This window comes from Homalodisca vitripennis, chromosome 6 (genome assembly GCF_021130785.1).
Source record: "Homalodisca vitripennis isolate AUS2020 chromosome 6, UT_GWSS_2.1, whole genome shotgun sequence".
Taxonomy (NCBI): Eukaryota; Metazoa; Arthropoda; class Insecta; order Hemiptera; family Cicadellidae; genus Homalodisca; species Homalodisca vitripennis.
This window is the reverse complement of record NC_060212.1, coordinates 111904468-111928654: the sequence shown is the minus strand read 5'-3', so window position 1 is coordinate 111928654 and position 24187 is coordinate 111904468. Positions and strand designations below refer to the sequence as shown.

Here is a 24187-nt window from a genome sequence, read left to right as displayed (position 1 = left end):
TCATGTGATTAGTAAGAAATTAACTTCTGCAGATTCTAACCTATAAATGTGAGTTTGATTTTAATTTTTTAGCCGTAAAATTTTCATTTATCATAATCATTAACAGGCTACCACAGTTTATTTCATGATACTTTTAGGGGAATATTAACTTTGCCATCACCTATATTCATGAAAGACTAATTTTTTCAGTATAATGGTTAACAAGCATAACACAAGATCTCAAGATAACACAGGCTGTAAATGTTTATTAATTTACACTCACAAACAGAAACTAATCTATTTGATAGCCTTTACTGCTGATAAAAAAAATTAATACTTGTATATATTTTTAACCCTCCAAGTTAAATCACTTTAAAGTGCTGGGCTGTTTTGAAGCAAAATACATGGTTTCTTAAAAGCAACTTTTTACATACAAATATACATTCAAAGATGATGTGTTATATATCATTCATTTCAGAAAAACATGCTTTAGGAAATAAAGATAATTCAAAACACTTAACACTTTTCTCTAAAAAAAAAGTCTTGATGAGTAGTAGATAATTTCTTTTCTTTTTGTTTTTTTTTAGATGGTGAGGTTGTTAATGCGTTTTAAAACATGGTTATAATTATTTCAAAATATACAAATTGTTTCAAATTTCATTGTGAACAATAAAAATGTCACTTCAAAGCCTTTTAAACAAAAACTGCACTCACAAAATATAAAAACTAAAAAAATGTTCCGCACACCAAAATTTGCACAATGGACACATTCAAAGTAAACACTTCTCAAACAATATTGGTTTGGATGTACATATCATCTCACAAAAGCTAAATGTGTGTCATAATAATTATGAATAGTAAAAAAATCTTATTATGGCCCTTTTGTTTATAGACATATGTATATACATATTTACATTTGACTAAAGAAACTTAGTCAGAGTCAGATTCTGATTGCTGCGCTACCCTCTTTCTTCTGCCTCCCCCTACAGGCCTCCTGAAGTGTTCTAAGGCACTGTAGCAACCAGGATGAACACCACAATCACATCCAGGGCACCAGTACTGACTAGGTGCTTGTTTTTAAGAAGTAGAACATACAACACACACACGAAGTTTCACACCAGTCAGTCGAACAAGGTTGTGGGTACCATCTCCAGCTGATTGGCGAGTGCGGCAATAGCTGACAAAAACAGCTGACTGTTATTTTTCATTCTACTCAAAGGCTTACAAAATAGAGAAAGTGCGTAGAGAAATCTCTCCTACGTTGTACTATGAAAATTACGGAATAATTAAATAAACCGTTTTACGGTAATTTAGTAAAAACGAACATATCGCACAGTGCGATAGTAGTGCTTGGAGAGTTAAAATTCAGAGTTGATTAGGACAGTTATTTTCTATACTGCAAGTCTCTAAATATTACACAAAATGTATTGTAATTTAGTAGCTCCATAGATTACAGTTGTATGAATCTGTAGTGTAGCTATGGCACACTTTAAACTCAATAATGAACAGTTTAAATTATGGAACGTTTTTCAGGTGCGTCCTTTGCCTGTCACTGGTGGGGGTCATTTTATTCCTGGTGTTCTTCATCGCCCCACACATGTTCCGATGGTTCCCAGGCCTTATCAGAGGATTTATATTTGTTCCAAATGGTAAAGATTCATGCTTATAGTTCTAGTGTTTATTTTAAATGCTTTTAATATATATATATATATATATATATATATATATATATATATATATATATATATATATTAAAAGCATTTAATATATCCCGGCGGAGAAAGTACTTTTTGTGATTATATATATATATATATATATATATATATATATATATATAGATATGTTTACCTCTTACCCAAAACTCTTACCTCTTAAATGCTTGCTAAGGAATAGTTTTAAATTATGCAATAAGGCCAAGAAAAACTGTTAGAACCTTTCCAGTCATGAAATTTTCTTAAACATTTGAATCACTGGTCTTGAAACTTTGGCCGTGCTTGGGGTTGTAAGTAGTTTTTAAAGTGATTATTAAAATGGTACATTTAACCATAGAAATCTGAGAAAATATTTGTTTAAATTTAAACAAAATAGTTTAAACAGTTCTGAACTGAATGGCATGAAATTTGGGTACATTCATGTTGTTTTCTATGCACTCACTAAGGTTTTACCTTCCAAGTCAAGGTTCTACCTCATTGTGCTTTAACATTGAAAATTAATTGAAGCTTGTTAATAGTTACTAGTGATTGGAGTTGCATGATGTTTAACTCAAACATTGATGTTATTTTAAAGGTATACCAACCACACCCTAGCAATAATCACCTTGTGAGACTTGATCTGCTTACTAGAGCAGTGTAGAGCAATCTTTACTTGATAAGTTGGAAGAATTTTCTTGTTGCAAATCCCTCCTCCCCCTCCCCCTGTAATGATTGGTCAAGGTCGAGTGGTAAATTACTGTACAGTGCTGCAACAGTGTTTGACAGTTCTTCACTGTTATAATTCTGTACTTCTGGTTCACTGCTTTCTCTCTACTGTAGAAATCTTTGTTATGATGAGTGATCTGAGTTTGGGAAAGTACTGATCAGAAATGTTCCTGGCAATCAATGCAGACTTTGTCGGCGCCTTTGGCGCAACCCCACTCTACTGCTAGAAGAAGCAAAACTTTTCTCAGGATAGTACCTAAGTTCAAGCTCAGATCACGTACAAGCTCTGAAATTGAAGTTGATACTTGTCTTTATATAGAGTCCTTATCTTTCCCCCAATCTAGATGTGGTCAGTGTAACACCGAAGAACCTTTCTTTCTTAGAAATGATTTTACTCTCTTACTTGAGCAATCTGTCCCATTATATTTAAATTTCTTTATGCATACAATTTTTTGTCATCTGTTTAAGTAACTTCATAAGTACCTGAAAAGTCTTTATTCATGTTTCTGAAGGACCTTGATCTCGGGAGAAAGTCACAAATTATGTATCTAAAGCTGGGTGACTGGTTCCTTCCCACTTTGGCCGAGACAGCCAAGATGGTATGTTAACTGGTTTTTGGGAGTATTGTCTGTTAAGTACTTGAATATTCCATGATCACAAGTCATGAGTCAGGGGTGAAAAAAACAAGTTACAAAATGTTGTGTCACTTTCTCATCAATTCTTGACAGACCCCTGTTATACACTTGTTACAAGCTCTGTTTATATAGTTATTTTAACAATTCTCATCATATTGGAACTTTGAATACACCAGGTAAAATAAAATAAAAGAATGCTGGATAAAATAAACTGTAAACATATTGTATTGTTTATTACTATCAAACTCAAAATGTTCATTAAATTCTGTTTATTTTTTCAGAGGAATTACCTGTAAATGTAAACTACAAAGATCCTGGAGCTTCTGGGTTTCCAGGGAGAAATTTTTACCTCACAACCGAAGACGGAGTAGTGCTTGGTGTGTGGTAAGTAAGTGTCTGTCTGTAACTAATTAATTGTATTTATAACTCTTTACTGTTAAAATTGTTACTATAGTAAACTAATAACTTAAACTCAGTCATTTTTATATTTTTTACGATTTATTATATTTTAGTTTAAATATAAAAACTAATACATCAATTTGAAATAAAAATAAGCAAATTTATGGGAAGAATAGGCTGAAAAAGTATTTTCTTGAATATTGATAATAAACACTACTGTAAAATTATGATAATTTAAATGTAAAAACTATTAATGTTGAATGTAAGCTATGTACAACATATTTTGTTAGTTTAAATTTTGTTCCCATGCTAGTTTGGATTTGTTTCCTGCAAAATGGTTAAATTTGTTGGGTTGTACATTTTTTTAGAAAGTGATTTTGTGATCTATCATTTAAATGATTTTATTAATTTTAAATAAATCAAGCAACCAACAAATAGTTTAAACTAGTTTATTAATAAGCTTATGCTTTTTAATATTGCCTACGCTTTAAAGAGAATACAGACAGAGTGTTCCATAAATTTTTTGAATGTTAAAATTTACAGCTGCCACCTTGCAACAATTAAATGATTATTCTGAAAATTTTCTTTTAAGAAAATTAAGGTTTTAACACATTAAGCTTTTTAAACGGTGTTATATATTTTCAAATGTGGTCATTCAAAGTTTTGAAACATATTTAGTTATATAAGTTATCAAGCATTTAAAATAGGATATTATAAAGTATTTTGGAATCCTCAAATTATCAAAATTTGTTCTTGAAATTTCCTTCTTTTTGTATCTTGAGGTTTCAAGATTGTGACAATATATGATTTTGAATTTGTAGCAATAACTTGAGCTATCTGCAAGTGTACATTAAAAAGTTAATTTGGTAGTTTTAGTTTTAACTACCAAATTACTTAACTTTTCATTTGAATCTAATATGAGGATTAGTAATTTGTATACAACAAATTCTACATAAATGATTGTAATTCTTCGGATAGTGGCCATTTATACTCTTACAGATTTTGTATCTCGGTTTTGACTCATGATAAGTAATGTTTTTTTTTAAACGTTAAATAGTGAAACAGCTTTATTCCTAATGTGTTTTATACAAGGTATTCAAAAACAGTTGGTGAAAATAAACAAAAAAGTTCCTCTAACACTATGGTGTATTTTACTTTGTTTAGCGTCCGTCAGACTGCATTTTCAATAAAAGAGTTGTAACTTAGAAATGGTTTAGTTACGACATTGTAACTTTGCATATTTTTATGTCTTATTAAAATGCAACTTTCGGATGAAAAGAAATAATTATATTGTTAATAGTTTCAAAATAGTGGCCTTTTTAAGATTTTAAGAAAAATTTCATGAAACTGACAAGAAGCTTGGGAAAAGATGAAAATTGTAATACCTCATTATATAATTGGATGAAAAATAATGGACTAAATGTGTGTAAACCTACATACTGGGGCTGTTCATGAGACCGAAGGTAAGTAAATAAGTCAATTTTCAAAAAAAGTTTTTCTTTTTTGGGTCCAAAATTTTGCCTTTTCAAATAAAAAATTGTAAAAATAGAAACAAATTTGAGAATAAATTGAAAAGTTGGCTTTTAAATTTTATTAATATTAATAATTTTTTCAAATTTTAGTTTAGGAATTTGTACAGTTTTATATTAAAAGATTTTAATTTGTAAATTTATAACTAAAAAATGTTATGTTTAAAATAAATGTTAACTGTGGGGTGTGCACACTGCAGATTAACCGCACAATATACTTGTAAGATTCGACTGGCATTATACAATTAAGTACAACTTTCAGTTGAGCTAGCCACGCTTACTGGATACTGTGGCTAGTAATTCCTACCAGTACTGATGTCAATTTTTGTTAATTATATTTTCTAGAATAAAGTATATTCTATTCTATTCTATGTTTCCTATTTTCACATGACCCTTTTCAGTCAAAAGTAGAACACAGTAATTTTGTTGACTATCTTGACTATGTGTCTCGAAAATTTTTTTATATTCATGAAATTTTGCTTTAACATTTTAAAAAGGCCGCCATTTTGAAACTATTAATGATAGATTTTTACTTTCAGCAGAAAGTTACATCCTAATAAGACATACTAACCTAAATCCCAAAATATTTTCCCTCATTTTTTAACACTGTATATTACTATTTGTTCTAAAATAACAGTCCACAATTTTGGACATCTTGACATATCAATAATTAGATTTTTTTAAGACTTAAAAGTCGAATAATTATACAATAAATGTTTTCCTTCTTGATTTTGAAGAATCACAAATTTTCAACACAGCAGTTATACAGTGTTTTTGAAAACCATAGACAACAGAACACTTCATCTTGAATATTGTCCTTAGTAACAGATTTAAAAGCATAATATCATAATATGTGTAATATATGGGTTTATGTCAGCTTTAGTGAACCAATGTTTAGAGACATTAAGATAATAGAGTCAAGTGTATTGACAGTGACTACTTTAGAATTATGTGGTTCTGTTCCTGCATGCAGACCTCCAGCAGGTAATCTGTTTGTCCTCAAGTGGAGAGAGAGGTGCTCTTAGCCATAAGTTTTGCCTGGTAAAATTGTAACACCTTCTTGATTTCATAACAGCCATCAAAAGTAAAGTTCTTTTAGAAATGTTTTTAAACCATCTATAACTATTTATATACTCATGATATGTTATTAAGTTTAAAAAAGTGTATGATGACGCAAAATAATAAATACATAGTCACATCTACGTCTCTAAAAGTGAAATAACTGTTAATACTTCCAAGAGTATTACAATTTATGTGTTTATATGAAATATCATGGCAACAGTGCACAAATTTACTTCTGGCTGTGGAGAAACAAATAAAAGTATTATTTTAATATGTTTTGAACCTTACAAGCCCATTTTTTGTTACAGTTTCAGTTTGTAATGAAAGTTTACTTTCATCAAGCTGTATTTTTTATGTGTGCACTGTATTATTTAATATACAAAAAATCATTATTTTGTGTAACACCAAAGAAATTTTGAAGCTGTATTTTTTATTGACACAACTGCCTATAAAATATTATTACCAGTATTATATTAAGCAAATGCCTGTTCCAGTGATATAATTAAAGATTCTTTGTTACTTTAAAGAATATCAACTGCATTTAAAATAAAATAAACAAGTATTTTCAAATGATACAGTGTTAAAGTCTGGTGATCACTAGCAATGCAAGATGCATATAAAAGTGTTAAAAACTCAACAGATGTGTAAAATGACTTTAAATAGATTACATTGGCTTTGGTATTTCAATACTTTAAAGGCAAGATTTCAAAAGTTGTTTCACTTCTAGAAATAATTTTTAGTTTTGCAATTTTAAATTTGATTCATGTATACCTTGACAAATAATGCAAAACACAATTCGCTCAATATATTATGCAAATATCCTCTGTTGGCCAGAAAAGCACCTTTAATTGGTATATGTGAAAACGTTGATAAGAAAACCAAATGAATGAATATTTATTTTATTTTCCTCTCTCATAGTTACAAAGATCTCAACATATATGCAAAAAACAGGAAATGATCTCCACATGGGCATAGCCTGTGTGTGGAGATCGAGACGCGATCAGCAGCATGAATATGTACTCATTCAACATAAAAAGTAATGTAAAATCTTTGTATGGAAAAATAACGTAATGACAAAACATGAAATGCAACTTTTGTATGCTTGTAATATAAGAAAAAACAAATACTTCATAGCTACAACAAAGCAAGTGTTTGACAATAAGATTACAACCAGATAACAACCGCAGAAATGATAATGTGATAATGGATGATTATTAAATGATAGCAAGAATATAAACTGAATTTTATCCAAAATACGAGATATTGGTTAATTAGGAGGCTTGGAACCTCTCACACACTTATACACTCACGCCACACATAACCATCATAATGGTCTCTCTCTCTCTCTCTCTCTCTCTCTCTCTCTCTCCTTCTCTCTCTCTCTCTTCTCTCTCCCCCCTCTCTATCCCCCCCCTGCTCCCCTTTACTTTTATCTCCCCCTTCCTGTCCCTACATCAAAAGACACTCTATCAACACTCAATCCTACACAGTTTACAACATCATGACACCAACCCACTGTCAATATGCTACCGATGAACGAACATAGGTTCAACAAATTATGCTAATGTGCATACAAAGAAGTTATAAAATATTCTAACTCAACTTTATCTATGTTTAGTAGCCATGAGGTTACTTTCTTTTTATAAGTGACGTATTTGTAAACACTTGGTAACTTAAGACAATCTGGATAATTTAGGAAAAATTATATTTGCAATGTAGTGTGAATTTGTGCAATTGATGGACTTCTCTAATTTCGGGGCAATAATCCCAGAGGACACTGCCAATCTGGTCGAGAGTAGCTATGGCTTACTTTGATTAAAAATATTACTGTGGTTTTTGAACATGTACATTATAATATTTCTAACATACATGTCTAACGTTAAAAACCTTAAATTCATCAAATAACAAATCTGAAGGATAAAGACGATTTTTTTTCAAGGCAAGCTTTAATAATTGCTTTTTGGACGATTTCTAATGGTAACAGCGAGCTCTTAAATGTCCCACCCCAAGCAATAATTCCGTACTGCAGAATAGACTGTACGAATGCATAATAAACCATTTTTAGTAAATCAAATGTTATTATATTACAAAGATTTTTAAAAATAAAAATGTGTTTCCTCAACTTACTTCTTATATATTGGATATGAGCTGTCCATTTCAACCGATTATCAAAAAATACTCCTAAATACTTGTACTCAGATACACGCTCTACACATTCACATGACATACAACCAGCCACTCCGCCCACAAGTGTGAAGCCTCAGGTGTAAATTGTCCGGATCATGACCCGTCCGAAGTGCCACTGCCATGCACTTTGTTTTTTTGACATTGATAGTGAGTCCATTTTTGGTCAAACCAGCGCTTTACAGTGTTTAGACCATGCTCAGCCGCCCCATACACCTCTGGCCAGCTGGACCCCTCGAAACACAGAGCTGTGTCATCCGCGTATAAAAATATTTTTACCATTTGCCAATATTTATTTTACCTAAATTGTTCATATATATCAAGAATAATATAGGACCTAAAAGTACTTCCTTGAATTACACCATTACTGTATGGTCTTCCTCGAACTCAGCTCCCCCTGGATTGTGACCACCTGACTTCTGTCTCGGAAGTAGTCTTTAAACCAGTTCAAGGTTGTATCGTTAGCCCCTAAGAAATTTAGTTTCTTAATTAATAAGTCCTGATTAAATTGTTGTCAAATGCTTTAGCCAAATCAATAAATAACCAATAGAGCCTTCCTGTTTTTGCCCACAGCATCATGTAACTCTTTAGTCAACAAATATAAAGCATCATTCAAAATTCCTATCGCTCCTAAATCCAAATTGGTTTTGATAAATTATATTGTTGATTTTTTAAATAATTCACAAGTTGGTTCTTAACACATTTTCTCTAAGATTTTTGCAAGTACAACTAGATAAAGTAATAGGTCTATAGCTTACACACTCATGTTTCGGACCCCCCTTAAAAAATTGGAATAACTTTTACCCACTTTGAAAACATTCGGATGAATCCCTTTTAAAATACTACAGTTAAAAATATGTAACAGTGGTTTTATTAGTTCGGTAATATTATCTTTGACGATCCTAGCGGGAATAACTAAGGCTGGTAATTTTTACAAAGAAAATATTTATTAAAACAGGCATACGTTACCATCAAATCTGGAATTAGAGGGTTTGGAGTTGAATGGGACAGACCCAGGACAACACCACAGTGTCCCAGAAGTACGATGAGGTGTTGGCCAACGCCACAGTGTTCCTGTACCTCCACGGCAGCGCAGGCACCCGTACTTCCTCACACCGGCTCAGACTGTACCGTCTGGTCAACCAGCTGGGTTACCATCTTGTTACCTTTTGACTACAGAGGTTAGTATATGGTCTGTCTCACTTTAAACATGTGAAGCATCAGACCTGATAGATCAAAATGTGTTTTTACACACTTTACGTTAATGGTGGCACCATTCCTAAAGATCACCTTCCTTTTATTGCAGCGTCTGGTATCTGACGCTGTCTCAGACTTGACTCCTGGAATTTGGAGTCATGTTCGTCTAAGATCTAAAGAAAGTTGACAATGAAGAAGCTCGAAACAAAAAAATTTACATCATTTTGATATCAGAGACACGATTTATAGGTGCTCCACCGTGCTTGGAGATCGCGTCTATTACATTGTAGTGCACTCAATTGTGTACTTGATGAGACAATGAGATTACCTATTTACTTCTCCTACTTATAGGTGTCTCTAATGATGAAAGGATGTAAATGTTTCGTTTTTGAGCTTCTTCGTCATCAATTTTTCTAGTGCCAGCTTGCCCAGTATCCATTAGGTTGCAACAATTGAGCTAGCTTCAACTCTTAGTGTAGATTAAAATACATATGAAAGTAAAAATTGAAGATGTTTAGACTGAGCATGTAGATAGAGCACACCACAGCCTTTTGTATTTGCAGGCATTCCACTTAGTGTGATATGATGATGAAATGAAAAATGTTTTTATTAAAGAGGGAAAGTTAGGACTTGACGTTCTCTCTGCCACTTTAAATCTAAAGTAAAGTATAGAATATGAAATGTAATTATTCTATTACAAAATCAAACTCACTTTTAGTGCTAAGATTACGTCTAATAATTGCTTAGCTAACTCAAATAGGTGGCCTTGACATTGAATTAGTGAATATGTTTGGATAATGTATGACTAATATAAATCCGATTAAAACTATGGGGTATTAACCTTGGGAGACAGTACTCTGTCATTTTTAGGGTTTTCAAGAAGCCTTTAACATTAAAGGGCTCACCCCATCCCAACAATCATCCTCCAAAGGAAACCTGACTTATTGACCAGCCCTTTATACCCCAGCATCTCAACATTTGTGGTTGTGATGTGCTTGCTGGATATCCATAAGGTTGTCCACATTTAAATGACACATCGGTTTTTTGTAGTTCCCAGTATGTGTTCTAATGGCAGGTATAATAAACCAGCCAGAAGTAAACCCTCCTGGGGAAAGCAAGTTACTTTTAAAAGAATTTTATCTCTTTTTATAGTAAAAAAAAAGCATGTAACAGTCCAAAATACTGGATATAAAAAGTAAAATGTTATTTTCACGAGTTTTAATTTAATTTTGCATGCTCTGTGTTTCAATGCTTCTTAATATTTGAAGACTGAGCAGTGAACAATAACATTCCATATTTCTGTATTTGGCTTCAGCGGTGAATTAAAGTACCTCCTTTTAAACACCAATTATTAATTTAAAACCTTGTACGAATGAAGAGTAATATGAGCATATGAAGAATTGACTGTATTAATTTTTTTCACGTTTAGTCGAGCATCAAAGTGGCAGATGTTGGAGTGTTTATAATAAATAGTCTATTACCATCTGTTGTAAATAAAATTCATTATGAAGTTAATAAAATATTTATTAGGCATATAAATATGGACATTTGGGTACATTAGATCGTTAAAAAAAAAAAACAGCTACACATGTTTGTAATATCAACATTGTAGTTGTTATAGACAGATTAAGTTCAATATAGAGTAAAATAACACTTTGAGTTCAAATTTTATTACAACTGCATTATGAATATACTTCTGTCTTAGTCCTCGCTTTGGTAAATGTTGAGTAAATAGTAATATGAATACTTTTGCAAGCGATAAGGATCATATACTCCAATTGTATTTTTGACATAATGTCAGTGAAAACATTTCAGTTGTTTCAGTCATATCACAATGTTTAATTCTTATTTTAAATCTTTAAATATATAATGAAATGAAAAATGTCACTGTATAATAAAATAAAAAATTAAGCATTTAGTGAAATTAAAATCATGATATTTGAAATTAAATTACATTTGGTAAGAAATAAATAACTGATGACAATATTGTTTTCAGGATATGGTGACTCTACTGGGCAGCCCCTGACTGAGTCGGATCTCGTTAGAGACGCCATTACCGTGTTCACTTGGCTAAGAGACAGAGTTGTCACTGGGAACATCTTCGTCTGGGGCCACTCTCTCGGGACCGGGTAACATTTCCTCCAAAAACTATGTTTTACAGTACTTGTTATTTTATACTGCTTATTTGTGTATCATAACCTCAAACTACCGCATAGTCAATATGAGAATTCAACATATTTCAACCTAAAAAACTAAAATATGTCGAGTTTAAATCCAATTCACTTTCTGTTTAGTGCAGTGTCTAGAATCTGACGCTGTCACAGACGTGACTCCTGAAATCTGGAGTCAATGTATGTTTGGAGAGATTCAAGAAAGTCGTTGATGAAAAAGCTCAAAACGAAAGTGCAATTTAAATGAATTACTATTCTCATTGTTTCACCTCACTTGTGCACCTGATGATACAATGCACGTACCTATTCATCTAAATTGCACTTGATTTTGTAGTCTAGATGTCTCTGATGACAAAATGATGCAAAGATAATTAATTTTCAGCTTCTTCATCGCTGACTTCTTTGGATTTATCTTCAGACAGATTTTAACTCAAGATTCCAGGAATAAAACCTGAGACATCAGTTTTCAGATGCTGCACTAAGTGGAAGGTGAATTATAGCTGAACTCAACATTGGTATTGTATCAACCATTCCCACCATACCTACGTTATGTGTAAAATGTATAGTCACTAAAAATATTCCTCTTTTACCAAATTTCTTTTCAAAATTTGTGCTTAGAAACTAAAATGATTCAAAGTAAGTTGGTCACTGTCAGCTGTTATTGTTATTTAGTTGACATTTTCTTAACGATTTTTACAGAACTGAATTTAATGAATTTAAATACATTTCAAATTATGTGACTTGACCAATTATTTTACATTTTGCACTTGATTTGTTAAAATTTGAAGAACCTTATTAAATAATCAAACTTTTCATCTCAATCAAAACAGTCATTGGCAAAATAAAAAAAAATATTCTAAAATTATGAAGAGGGAAATTTGAATAAGGATGAGCTCTTAATAATGCTTGATCTGCATGTATATAGTATGATGCTAAAGTCTTGGTCTTGGATACCAATATTTTTGATTGTATTAGTTACACAAGAGATAATTCATCTAATGCTATAAATCAAGGCACAGAAAAAGTGAGTGCTCAGACTGTCATCTGTGGAGTGAGAGACTTAAGTATCTCAGGTAATTAATGTTTTAATGGTAACAGTCAAAGTTGCATGGCACAGTCCTAGGGAAACTAGTGTTGGACCTCACAACTAACTGAAATAATAAAAAATGAAAAGGGTAACAGTCAAAGTTGCGTAACACAGTCCTAGGGCCACTAGTGTTGAACCTCAGAACTAAGTGAATAATAAAAAATGAAAACGGTAACAGTCAAAGTTGCGTGGCACAGTCCTAGGGCCACTAGTGTTGGACCTCAGAACTAACTGAAATAATAAAAAATGAAAACGGTAACAGTCAAAGTGAAATAATAAAAAATGAAAACGGTAACAGTCAAAGTTGCGTGGCACAGTCCTAGGGCCACTAGTGTTGGACCTCAGAACTAAGTGAATAATAAAAAATGAAAACGTTAACAGGAAAAGTTGCGTGGCACAGTCCTAGGGCCACTAGTGTTGGACCTCACAACTAACTGATTAATAAAAAATGAAATGAAAAATTCCTTATTTAACAGGAAAAGTTATTGCAGTATATACAAGGGCTATCCAGAAATTAGATTACGTTTTGATATAAACAAAAAACAATAAAGTACAAGAAAAAAATGTGTAATATACATTGGAATGTGACACAAAAATAATACTATTTTTCAACATAGTCACCATACAAATTTAGGCACTTATTATAGCGGTAAATTAGTTTTTAAATTCCAGTGTTATAACATTTTGACGCCTGAGACTTTAACCGGGTAGTAACACCCTCCTGCAGTTCCACGTCATCATTAAAGTGCTGTGTCACAAGCCACATCTATGGAAACAGGTGGTAGTCGCTTAAAACCATCTAGGACTTCTTTAGTCCGATTTACCATGTGCAGTCAGTACGCATCTTGCACAAAATTTATGGTAACTTAATTCTTCTTAACCATTTCATGTAACACAAACTCTTAGAAATTTGAGGAAATTGAGTAATAGTTCTGTTATTGTGAATCTGTTCTTTAATCTTCTCATTGACTTTAGAGAAAATTTCATCGGTCATAATGCTTGGCTGTCCACTTTGTGTCATCATGCACATTAGTTTAGCCATTTTTAAACCTAATGCACCACTGTCGCACTCTACCTTCAGTAATCACATTGTCCCCATAATCTTCACAGAGTTGGTGATAAATCTCAGTTAGTTTATTGTGCTTAGCCAACAAAAACCGTATTACCGACCGCACTTCACAACTCACAGGATTTTCAATTGTGTCACACATTTTAAACTGCATTTTCGTGATGTTGTAAAACAACAAGGAACAACAGTAACCTCTCACTAGCTTAGCTGGATAGCCACTGAACGGAGAAATGCCTTGATACAGAGCGAAACTTAATATACTTTCTGGATAGCCCTCATTTGTGTGTGTATAAATATATATATCTTCTGGTGTTTGAAGAGCATTTACAATATTAACGAACTGTTCTGGTTTACTTTTAGGGTTGGTGCTCATTTGGCGAAAGAAATTCAAAGTAGAAGTGAAAAGATCAAAGGACTCGTCTTAGAGGCTCCTTTTAACAACATGAAAGATGAATTCAGAGCAAACCCCATGGCTGAAGTAAGTACAGTGAGCAAGTACGCATTATTGTTGGATGAATTGCAAATTGTATCAATTTGCATATGTGAATTTATCACACATTGGTCAACCCAATTTATAATGGGTGTGAATGTGTGGGAAGTTGTTGAATGTCAATTTTAATTGGCGAGAATTGGTCAGTGTCCAATGTCGCTAAATAGAAATTCTCTAATATTTGATAACATTTTTCTGTTATTTAACAAGAACATTAATGTTTTTCACTGTAATGTAAGTTAATTTATGTTCCACTTTAACACTGGCAAAAGTACAATTGAATTCTAAATGCACTTATTCAGCTGGAAATTTGTATGTAAAATTTGTATATTCAATTAGAGTTTAATCACTTATATTAATATACTCACCTTTAAATTTTGTCTAATTATTTAAATATTTAATATTCTTTGGATCAATTTTAAGGTGCACTAAAACAGTTAATTCATTATTTTTTATTGGTGTCATTACTAAATGCCAGTTAAATAAGTTACATTTCAATTCATTTAAATTTAGTCAACACATGGTTGCTCAACTTCGCCAACATTAGAATGGTTTACTTTAAAAACACAACTTTTTAGAAATAAATTCATTTGTCACATAATGTTGTATAAAGTGTACACTCTTTGGTTCTCTACTTTGTGAAGAACCAATAAATGTGAAACAAATACAATCATTTTCATGAGTTCCCACTATGAGATCTTAATGTTAGGAGTGCCAATCAAGAAAGGAGAATGATGTAGGTCGATAGCGGGGGATAACGGAAGTAGGTCCCTTCCACATTCAATCTCAGATCTACACCAACACGTTTAACCCTAGAAGTAGCAATGCTAAACTTCCATAGTGGCAAGCTCTTTTTGGCCACTTTGCAGAGTATTTTTTAGAAATTCACGAAAAATATATTTTTTACTTTAACCTAGTCATGTTGCATACTGAATTCTTCCGAAAGAATTGAATTTTCATATTATGACAAAATAAAATGATTTCTTGAAACCTGAATTGGACTTATCATGTGAAAAACAAAAAAGTGTTGATTGACCGAACTAAAATTGTAACTTTGACACTTTGTACAAAATAATAAAAACATAGTTACAGAAAATCCATTATATACCAAAGGTAGAAACAATAATTACCTACAAATACCAAAGGAAAAAGTTTAAAAATTATAAAAAATAAATAAAATAAATGAAAAAATAAAAAATAAATTTTTTTGCAATATAGCAAAAAAAAGTTGTTTTGTTGAAACTGGTAAAAAACAACCTAAATGCTGTAGAATCTTTGCATACTATATTTTATTTTGAAGAGAAAGAGTTTTTCTACAGATCTACCAGATCAGTTTATTACAGTAAATTATTATTTTTAGTTTTTTGTTTGTGATCAAACTTGAAAATGAAATTTGGTACCAGGAAACAGTGAATAAACAAACTAACACAAGATCGTAAAAACAATGCCAAATTTATTACAAACCAAAAAGATAGACAATGTTATAATAATAAAGAAAATATATAGCTATATGTACAAGCCGAGAGAAAAAAAAACAGTCACGTAGGCCTACTCAGCTAGTTTTGCCACAGACCGCGGGAGAAAACTTAGGATTATTTCAGTTAGTACCATTGATTATTTCATCGTAATGTTGATACTATATGAAATGTATTTGAAATTTAGTGGTGAACGCAACTGTGCAAACTAGGCGTAAAAATAATTATCGGTTGCCTAGCAATAAGCGGCAATGTGAAGCGACTTCTAAGACGTCGCTTGCCACGTCACGGCGGCGTAAATAGAACGTCTCAGACGTCACTTGCCACTTAGAGGGTTAAAATTCAATATCTCTGTTTATAAACATAAAACACAAATTTTTTTTTTAGTTGTTGTAATTTGATTATTTGAAATCACACCAATATAGCTATTTGAATCTTTTTCATATTAATTTATTTTAACGCTTACATATGGTTTGATTTCACCGGTAGCAACAAGGTTATGTGAGCAACTTAGGTGAGCTAGTACTGCTGCAAAAATTTGTTTTAGTTATTACCGATCTGTCATACACAGAAATAACTATGTTTAAATTGTAAATCCTACTTTAACTGACACTGGGTACAAGAGTAATGAGGATTGTATCATAGCACAATGAATGTATTTCTGTTTAGTGTACAGTATATTGATGTACTTCTCATTATACAAAGGTCTTATGCAGGATTCTCTCGCTTTGCAGACAATTTCATCACTGCCGATGTTTGAAGATTTTTTCATAAAACCACTGGAAGAGAACGATTTGGCATTTGAAAGTGACAAACACTTGATGAATACATCTGTGCCGATCCTGATTCTGCATGCCAAAGATGATAAAATAATTCCCTACAGTCTTGCTGAAAAGGTAGGCACTTTAGTATTGCTAGACATCAGTCTCAATGTTGCATAATATTGTATAGTACGAAACAACAAGCTATGAGAATGTAAGAATTGGTGAGTGTTTATTTTGCCTATACAAGATGTCATAATAATACTATAAGTTTTTATCTTACATACTATAAAATATTACAATACTATAAAAATACTTACAGTTTATTATAAAGACCATGAATTTTAGAAAAATATGTAAACTAGATGTAAGTTACTAACATTCTTAGATTTGCAACAACAAAATCTAAGAATGATGTTTTGTTAATTTTTTTTTTAACTTTGGCTCAATAAAATGAAATGCCACCAAACATTAATAATAATAAATTTATCTTCTTGACGTCTTCTCTATTCAAGAAGAGACTACGAGGGGTATCCAAAAAGTAAGTTTCCATTAATTATGAAAAAGTTAAAAAGACTCAAAAAATAACTGAAACACATTTATTCAACTTTTTACATCATACCTTATTTTTCTACATAGTTACCATCCCTTTCTAAGCACTCTTGGTATCTAGGAAGTAGTTTTTTTATTCCAGCATCACAAAATTCACCCGCCAAATTTTTAAGCCAAGTATCCACCTCATTTTGAAGGTCATCGCTGTTGGCAAATCGCCGACCGCCAAGGTGTCTTTTCAGCTCCGGAAACAGATGAAAATCGCTAGGCGCAAGATCTGGTGAGTATGGAGGATGACCAAAAACATCCCACTTAAATTTCCTCAAAAGTTCCATTGTTGCACGAGCAGCGTGTGGTCGGGCGTTATCTTGAATAAGCAGAACCGTGCGCGACAAAAGTCCGCGCCGTTTATTCTGTATTGCCCGCCGAAGTCTGGTGAGAACTTCACAATACCTTTCTGCATTTATGGTTTCGCCACGAGGAAGATAGTCAATCAATAACACTCCACGGCAGTCTCAAAAAACTGTAGCCATTACCTTTCCTGCCGACTCAAAAACTTTGGCTTTTTGAGGAGCTGCCTCTACTTTTTTTTGCCACACCATACTCTGGCGTTTGGTCTCTGGAGTTGAGTGGTGAATCCATGTTTCATCACCAGTGACTATTCTACTGAAAAGGTTTTCATCTTCATCGTCAAACAATCGCAAGAAAGACTGGGCAGCAGCCATTCGTTGTTGTTTATGGGCATTGCTCAATAAGCGAGGCACCCATCTTGCACACACTTTTGCAAGCTGAAGATCTTCTGTCATGATATTGTGCACAGATGACTGGCTAACTTCAACACTTGACGGCAGTTTATCCATAATTTCATCGAGAGTCACTCGCTTATCATTGTCAATAACTGCTCGTACAGCATTAATGACGTCAGGTTGCCGAGAATTGGCCGGTCGGCCACTACGCTCATCGTCATGAACATTTTCTCTTCCTTCCAAAAACATTGCACGCCAACGACGGACCATCTGAACGGACATAACATGTTCATACACTTGACACAACTGACGATGAATTTCAACGGCACCCATCTTGCACACACTTTTGCAAGCTGAAGATCTTCTGTCATGATATTGTGCACAGATGACCGGCTAACTTCAACACTTGACGGCAGTTTATCCATAATTTCATCGAGAGTCACTCGCTTATCATTGTCAATAACTGCTCGTACAGCATTAATGACGTCAGGTTGCCGAGAATTGGCCGGTCGGCCACTACGCTCATCGTCATGAACATTTTCTCTTCCTTCCAAAAACATTGCACGCCAACGACGGACCATCTGAACGGACATAACATGTTCACCATACACTTGACACAACTGACGATGAATTTCAACGGCAGTTTCGTTTTTGGCGGTCAAGAAACGAATAACACTACGGACTTCGCAACTGGCGGCAGAACGCAGTGGAGTCTCCATGATGTTTGGGCAGCAACTGACTGAGAAGCGTGACAATGGGCCAGTGACCGGCGCACCTGTTGCCAACTGAACCGCGCTACATACCCCCGCCCACAGCTGCACGCTGTGTTACGTACGCGTCTTTTTACAGAACAGGGAAACTTACTTTTTGGATACCCCTCGTACTTATGAGTTGTTACATGATTCTCTTCATTTATGAAGCAATTCCATTGTAATTAAAGTAAGTTGATTGTAGACTAATGATTTTCCAAGTACATTGGAATTATAACAATAAAAATTAATCAGTCAACTGTGCATATTTAAAAAATGTTTATTGATAAAATTCTAATTCATATTTCAATATGATTTTTGCTTTGTTTAACACTAAAATCAAATATTTTACTATCTCAGTTACGATTTATTAGGTAAATACTAAAATTCAAAAATTAGTACTGGTTCTGTGATTATTTTAAATTTTGTAAATTTATATACATTGCACGTTGAAAACTTGTACCGTAATGGCATTAATGTAGTTGTAAATTTTTTATAGCTTTGATATAATACACCTGAAGTAACATAATGTGTTGTGCTTGATTATTATTATTACAATAAATTTTGCATTGCCAATCTTTGGAAATTCTTAATCAAGATTTGTTCCTCGTGTTGGCAGTTGTACCAGACTGTGATCACATCAAGGAAAGACCCAGAAACTGTGAAGCTGATCGGTTACGACAGCAGACTCGGTTACGGTCACTACAACATAACACTGGATCCCGACCTCAACACTACGATCAGGTATTAAACTATACAATAATATTAAAAATTATGATAATTCAGTTAAAGTTGATCCACAAATTATTCAAACTGAGGAAATCGATTTTGTTTTCTTTTACTGTGTTATATGTTGAGTACTAGCAATTTACCAATTTTTCTCTCTGTGTACTAATGATTAATAACTCCAGCAAACAATAATTGACATTTTCATAATCTGTATAGATAGTTGAGAACTTTTGTGGAAGCTACAAGGTTGTAATATCTTCAAATAATTTTTTTGTAGTTATTTGCTGGTTGCTCTGTTCAGTTATTTCATTCGTGAACAGTAAATATAAATTTTATACAGCAATCTGTTTGGGAGTGCCAAGGGCCAAGCAGTTTAAGATGTCCGACTTTGGATCTGAGTTAGAGATAGCGCAGGTTCAAATCTTGTCTGTGACCATTGTCCTTTTTATCAGTACCATTGAACTTGCACTGTATCAACTCTCTCTCTTATTCTGTTTGATAAAATCCTCGCACAGGCCAGTGGCCCACAGGTAAAATAAGGCTTAAAAGGGTATCAGCCTCTCCTTTTTTCTATAATTTTTTTCACATGCAGTAATCTTCCACTTTTTCACTCTCTTTCGTCTAAGGTGTCAAGACTTTCGGTTTCAGTTAGAAGCAGTGTAGATTTAAATCTTCCCCGACCTGACTACTTTTCCTTGGTACTACTGTAAACCTTGTATAATACCATTTCTCCTCTAAGCCTGCAGGCTAAGGTAATAAATAACATGCACAATAAGGCTAATAAAAGAACAACACCTTTATTTTCTAAAAAAGGTAATTGTTATAAAAATTAACTACATTACAAGGAGCAATAAAAAAGTAAAACCATTTCATCCTCATCTTAGTTCTTTGGCTTACATGGTCAAAGTCATAACTAACTCATTTTCCAGTTCACATGTGTTGAAAACATTATTTATACAAAAATGATGATTATTGTATTGCATTTAACTAAAATCAGCTCTTCACAGCGAGGTCCAAATACTTCATGAATGTTTGTCTAAGAGATGTTTCGCAGTGGGTGTGAACTGGAAAACTTAGATATTAGTTATTTCATACTAATCCATCTTCCATCTGTGACTTCATAGAATGAAATAAAATATTATATGCTAAATTTAGTTAACCATGTCACATAGATTTTAGATAGTATATTCAGATATGGACATTATCAAAAATATCTTTAATCGAGGCTTTGTATTAGGGTTATTTAGAAAGTAAGATCTAAATTGCTGTAACAAATCATATGTGACATGAACATTGTGTGCAAGCACATAAATTCCCAGCATGTCCTGCATGTTAAATTTAGTTTGCATTGCTATTGTTAAACTTTTTACAGTGTCACTTTATAATGTTAAACAACATTCACCAAAATTAATTATAGATCAGTTTGCAAACTGTAAAATACGTTCAGTGTGATTATTTACGAAGCGAATATTTTGAAGAATGTTTCTTCCGTGGAAATTTATCGACAGATGATAGCAAAGTGCTTAACCAAGGGAAAACTTTCAAGGATGATGGAAAAGTGTCCGTTATGAACTGTGGTTAGTTCAACCATCAGAAACTTTCATCAATTCAATTGACAAAAAGATTTTCAAAGCCCATCAATTCACAATTTTAATTTTAGCTTTAGAATTTTCCAATGTGGGACTCCCCGATTGCTCTCTCACTTAAGAACTTGCTGTCACTTATCGCATTGGTGTCATACAAATGACATCTGTCGATAAATTTCCACTGATGAAAGATTCTGCACAGTCAAAAACCATACGAACTGAACGTATTTTACTCTTGGCAAGAAGATAATTAAGTGAAAATGAAGTCTGTGCTTTTGATTTTTGTATCAACACAAGGCATGTTATCACCTGGTATAGAATATTGTCACAGAGGATGAGGCTTGGGTTATTTACATGACCCCAGATGTAAAATGGAATGGCACCACATAACATCACCAGTCAACGTCAAGGCCTAGCAGACAATCCTAACAGTACAATTATGGCAACATCCATAACCTTAATTGTCTTGACCTTGACCTCAATTGACCTTGTAGCAAGAAACAACAGTTTCACACAGCCACTTACTGTACTACTTCAACATGCAGTACAGAATAAGTTACATCTAGCTTTGTTGCTAGATGTACCAGATCCATTCTGCCATTCAAACCCAAAATCAGATTAGATTGATCAATTGCCTATTGTACAGGTACCAGGTGATTTTCTCTTTCCCTAAATAAGTTTTTCTGTACCAAAGCATTTGGCCAAAAATGTTGAGGTGAAAGAACCAAAGGCTGTTCCCCTCAAAGATGGGAAAATTCTATCACTTTGATAATATACAGCTTCTAAAAGATTATAATGAATGTAAAAAAAATTGAAATTATATAATAAATAGTGAAAAACAATAAAGATTAAGAAAAAATGGTTTTTTTTTAAATCTGTGATAGTTTAATTTTATATGAGAAATCAGGACCTTACTTTCAGAACAGTTCTTCTATATAACATGAATACACACACTCTAAACAATTTAATGTTCTGTTTCAGTCTCTTTGTTGAGAAGTCCACAACGTGATCACATTCTTCAAGTGGATGTGATTCTTTCTTACTAATTAAGATATTTTAACGAAACAATTAGTGTTATTTTTGTTATAAATCTTTGTTGTTCATGTTTGTACAATTAATTATACAAGTGTGATATTTTAAATAGAATATTATTATCCTGGCTTAATGATTGTGCAGTATGAGTGCACAAAATATAAGAAATTGGGTGATAAGAGATTGTGTTTCTGGAATCAGGGATTCATTAAGAACCTTAAGTATAGCAACATGACTACAATTGGGTTTAACGACTTGGGTATGCGAAAGCTAGTTAATATTTTATCATGCCCATTTGCTGATTGCATTGATCCAGAATTAGTTGTGAATGGGTAGTTTGAAAAGGACACCGGGTTAGAAAAAATTGATAGATAACCATCATATTACATACTAAACACAGCCATTATCGAAGGGTTCCTAAAAGCAATAGAGAGAGCAAATTCTTTTGACAAGAACATTCCAGACTACCTGTCAGTTCTGGAAGTTTAGGTTGAGATGTGGTTTCAGTCTCCATGGTTTATATAATATACAATGATACACCTTTAACACTTTTTGATTGATTTTATTGTGTACAATGTCCATTTCGAATTCGATGAATTCATCTCCAGGTACGTAGATTAAGGTAAATGTAGTAAATAAATAATTGAAACCAAATTGCCATATGTTTTTAACTACCTTGGTGGCTAAATTTTGTATTTAAATTTTATATGTAATCAATTTATATTGTTTAAAAGTCTATCGAATAATAAATATTTTGTTAGAAAATCTTAAATGTAATAATACATTAGGATTAATTTTGGCACTTTTGTAAATTTCAAAATGTTTTAAAGTTGACAGTATGTGACTTTTTTGGCATGTGTGTAAATTTCAAGATTGATTTCGATGTTTGTGTATGCATGGCCAGTGTCATTTAAATGGTCAGCATATTTTGAATTTGATGATGTCTTCTATGCTTTTATATATTCATTAAATCTAATTTTGAAGGATCTGCCGGTTTGTCCAATATAGTGGTTTTGATAATCATTGCAATTTAATTTGTATACTCCACTCTTGTTAAATTTTGAATTTTGATTTTGGTTTGTTGAATTACTTTTGTTTTTGATTATAAGGCCGAGGTTGTTAGAAGTTTTGAAAGCCAATTGATATCCTTGTTTATAAAATTATTTTTTAATTTTGTGGCAAAGATTTCCAAGGTAGTTTGATTGAATATATTTTATATCTCTTTCTTCTTTCTTTGTGTAGTTCTTCGATAATACATCAATCATGGTTTGTATCCATTATTTTGGGTGATGTATTTAATATTTAATTATTTATTAAAATCTTCAGTTTTCACTGGAATTTTGTGTAATCTGTCTATCATTGGTTTGAATGCAGCCATTTTTTGGTGACGTGGGTAATTCGATGAGGAAGGAATAACTAAATTTGTGTATGTTGGTTTTCTGTACATTTTGAAATTGTGCTTTTTGTTGATGTTAGTTATAGTCAAATCAAGGTAGTTTGTAGCATTATTTTCTTCAATTTCACTAGTAAAGTTTTGATGGATTTGGTTTAAGTATGTTTTGAACAGTTCTATTTGTCTTTTATTTCCTTTGAATAGACAAATTATATCATCAACATATCTGTAATAATAAATTATTTGTGTTAGATGTTTGTTTTTATCACTTAACATGAACTTGTCTTCTATGTTGTCATGGAATATATCAGCCAATAATCCAGATAGTGGTGATCACATTGGTAATCCTTCATGTTGGATGTAGTAATTGTAGTTAATTGTAAAGTAATTTTGTTTTAGAGTTACTTTTGTGAGTTCAAGTATTTCTTCAATTTCGTGTGTATTCAGAATGCTTCGTTCTGTTAAATTATTTTTAATTATTCTTGGATTGGGACATTTGTGTAAAAAATTGTTACATCAAAGGATACAAACTTACTGTTGTTGGGTATGTCTATATCATTAATTTTGCTTACTAGGTCAATGCTGTTTTTCAGTCTTATGTCAGTTTTAAATTTATAATGTTCTTTAATTTTGCTGTCCAAGTATTTTGCTAAATTATAAGAAGGAGCATTATGAAAATTTACTAGTGGTCTGATTGGGCAGTTTTCTTTGTGAATTGGCAAACCTTTGAGGATTGGTGCAGAAGGCTTCATCATTTGTAAATTCTGTTTTTTGTTATTTGGGAATACATGATTGATTTTGTTTATGCATTACACACCTTTTTGAAAAGATTCTGTAGGATCCTGATTTAGTTTTGTAATATTGCTATTAGAAATAAAGTTGTCTATTTAATCTGTATAATCATTTTTTTTAATTACAATTGCGTTACCTTTTGTCAGCTTTACA

At 32.5% G+C, this 24187-nt stretch overlaps 1 protein-coding gene across 1 annotated transcript; it reads left to right on the top strand.

Moving 5' to 3' along the window:
- LOC124364728 (lysophosphatidylserine lipase ABHD12-like) lies at positions 1–21958 on the top strand. Its single transcript, XM_046820425.1, is given in 10 exon segments — positions 1–48; positions 1513–1628; positions 3313–3415; positions 9164–9372; positions 9374–9386; positions 11399–11531; positions 14090–14207; positions 16429–16590; positions 19122–19246; positions 21799–21958. Coding segments are annotated over 7 exon segments (744 nt in total). The 5' UTR covers positions 1–48; positions 1513–1628; positions 3313–3415; positions 9164–9207; the 3' UTR covers positions 21827–21958.
- Positions 21959–24187: the final 2229 nt, after the last annotated feature.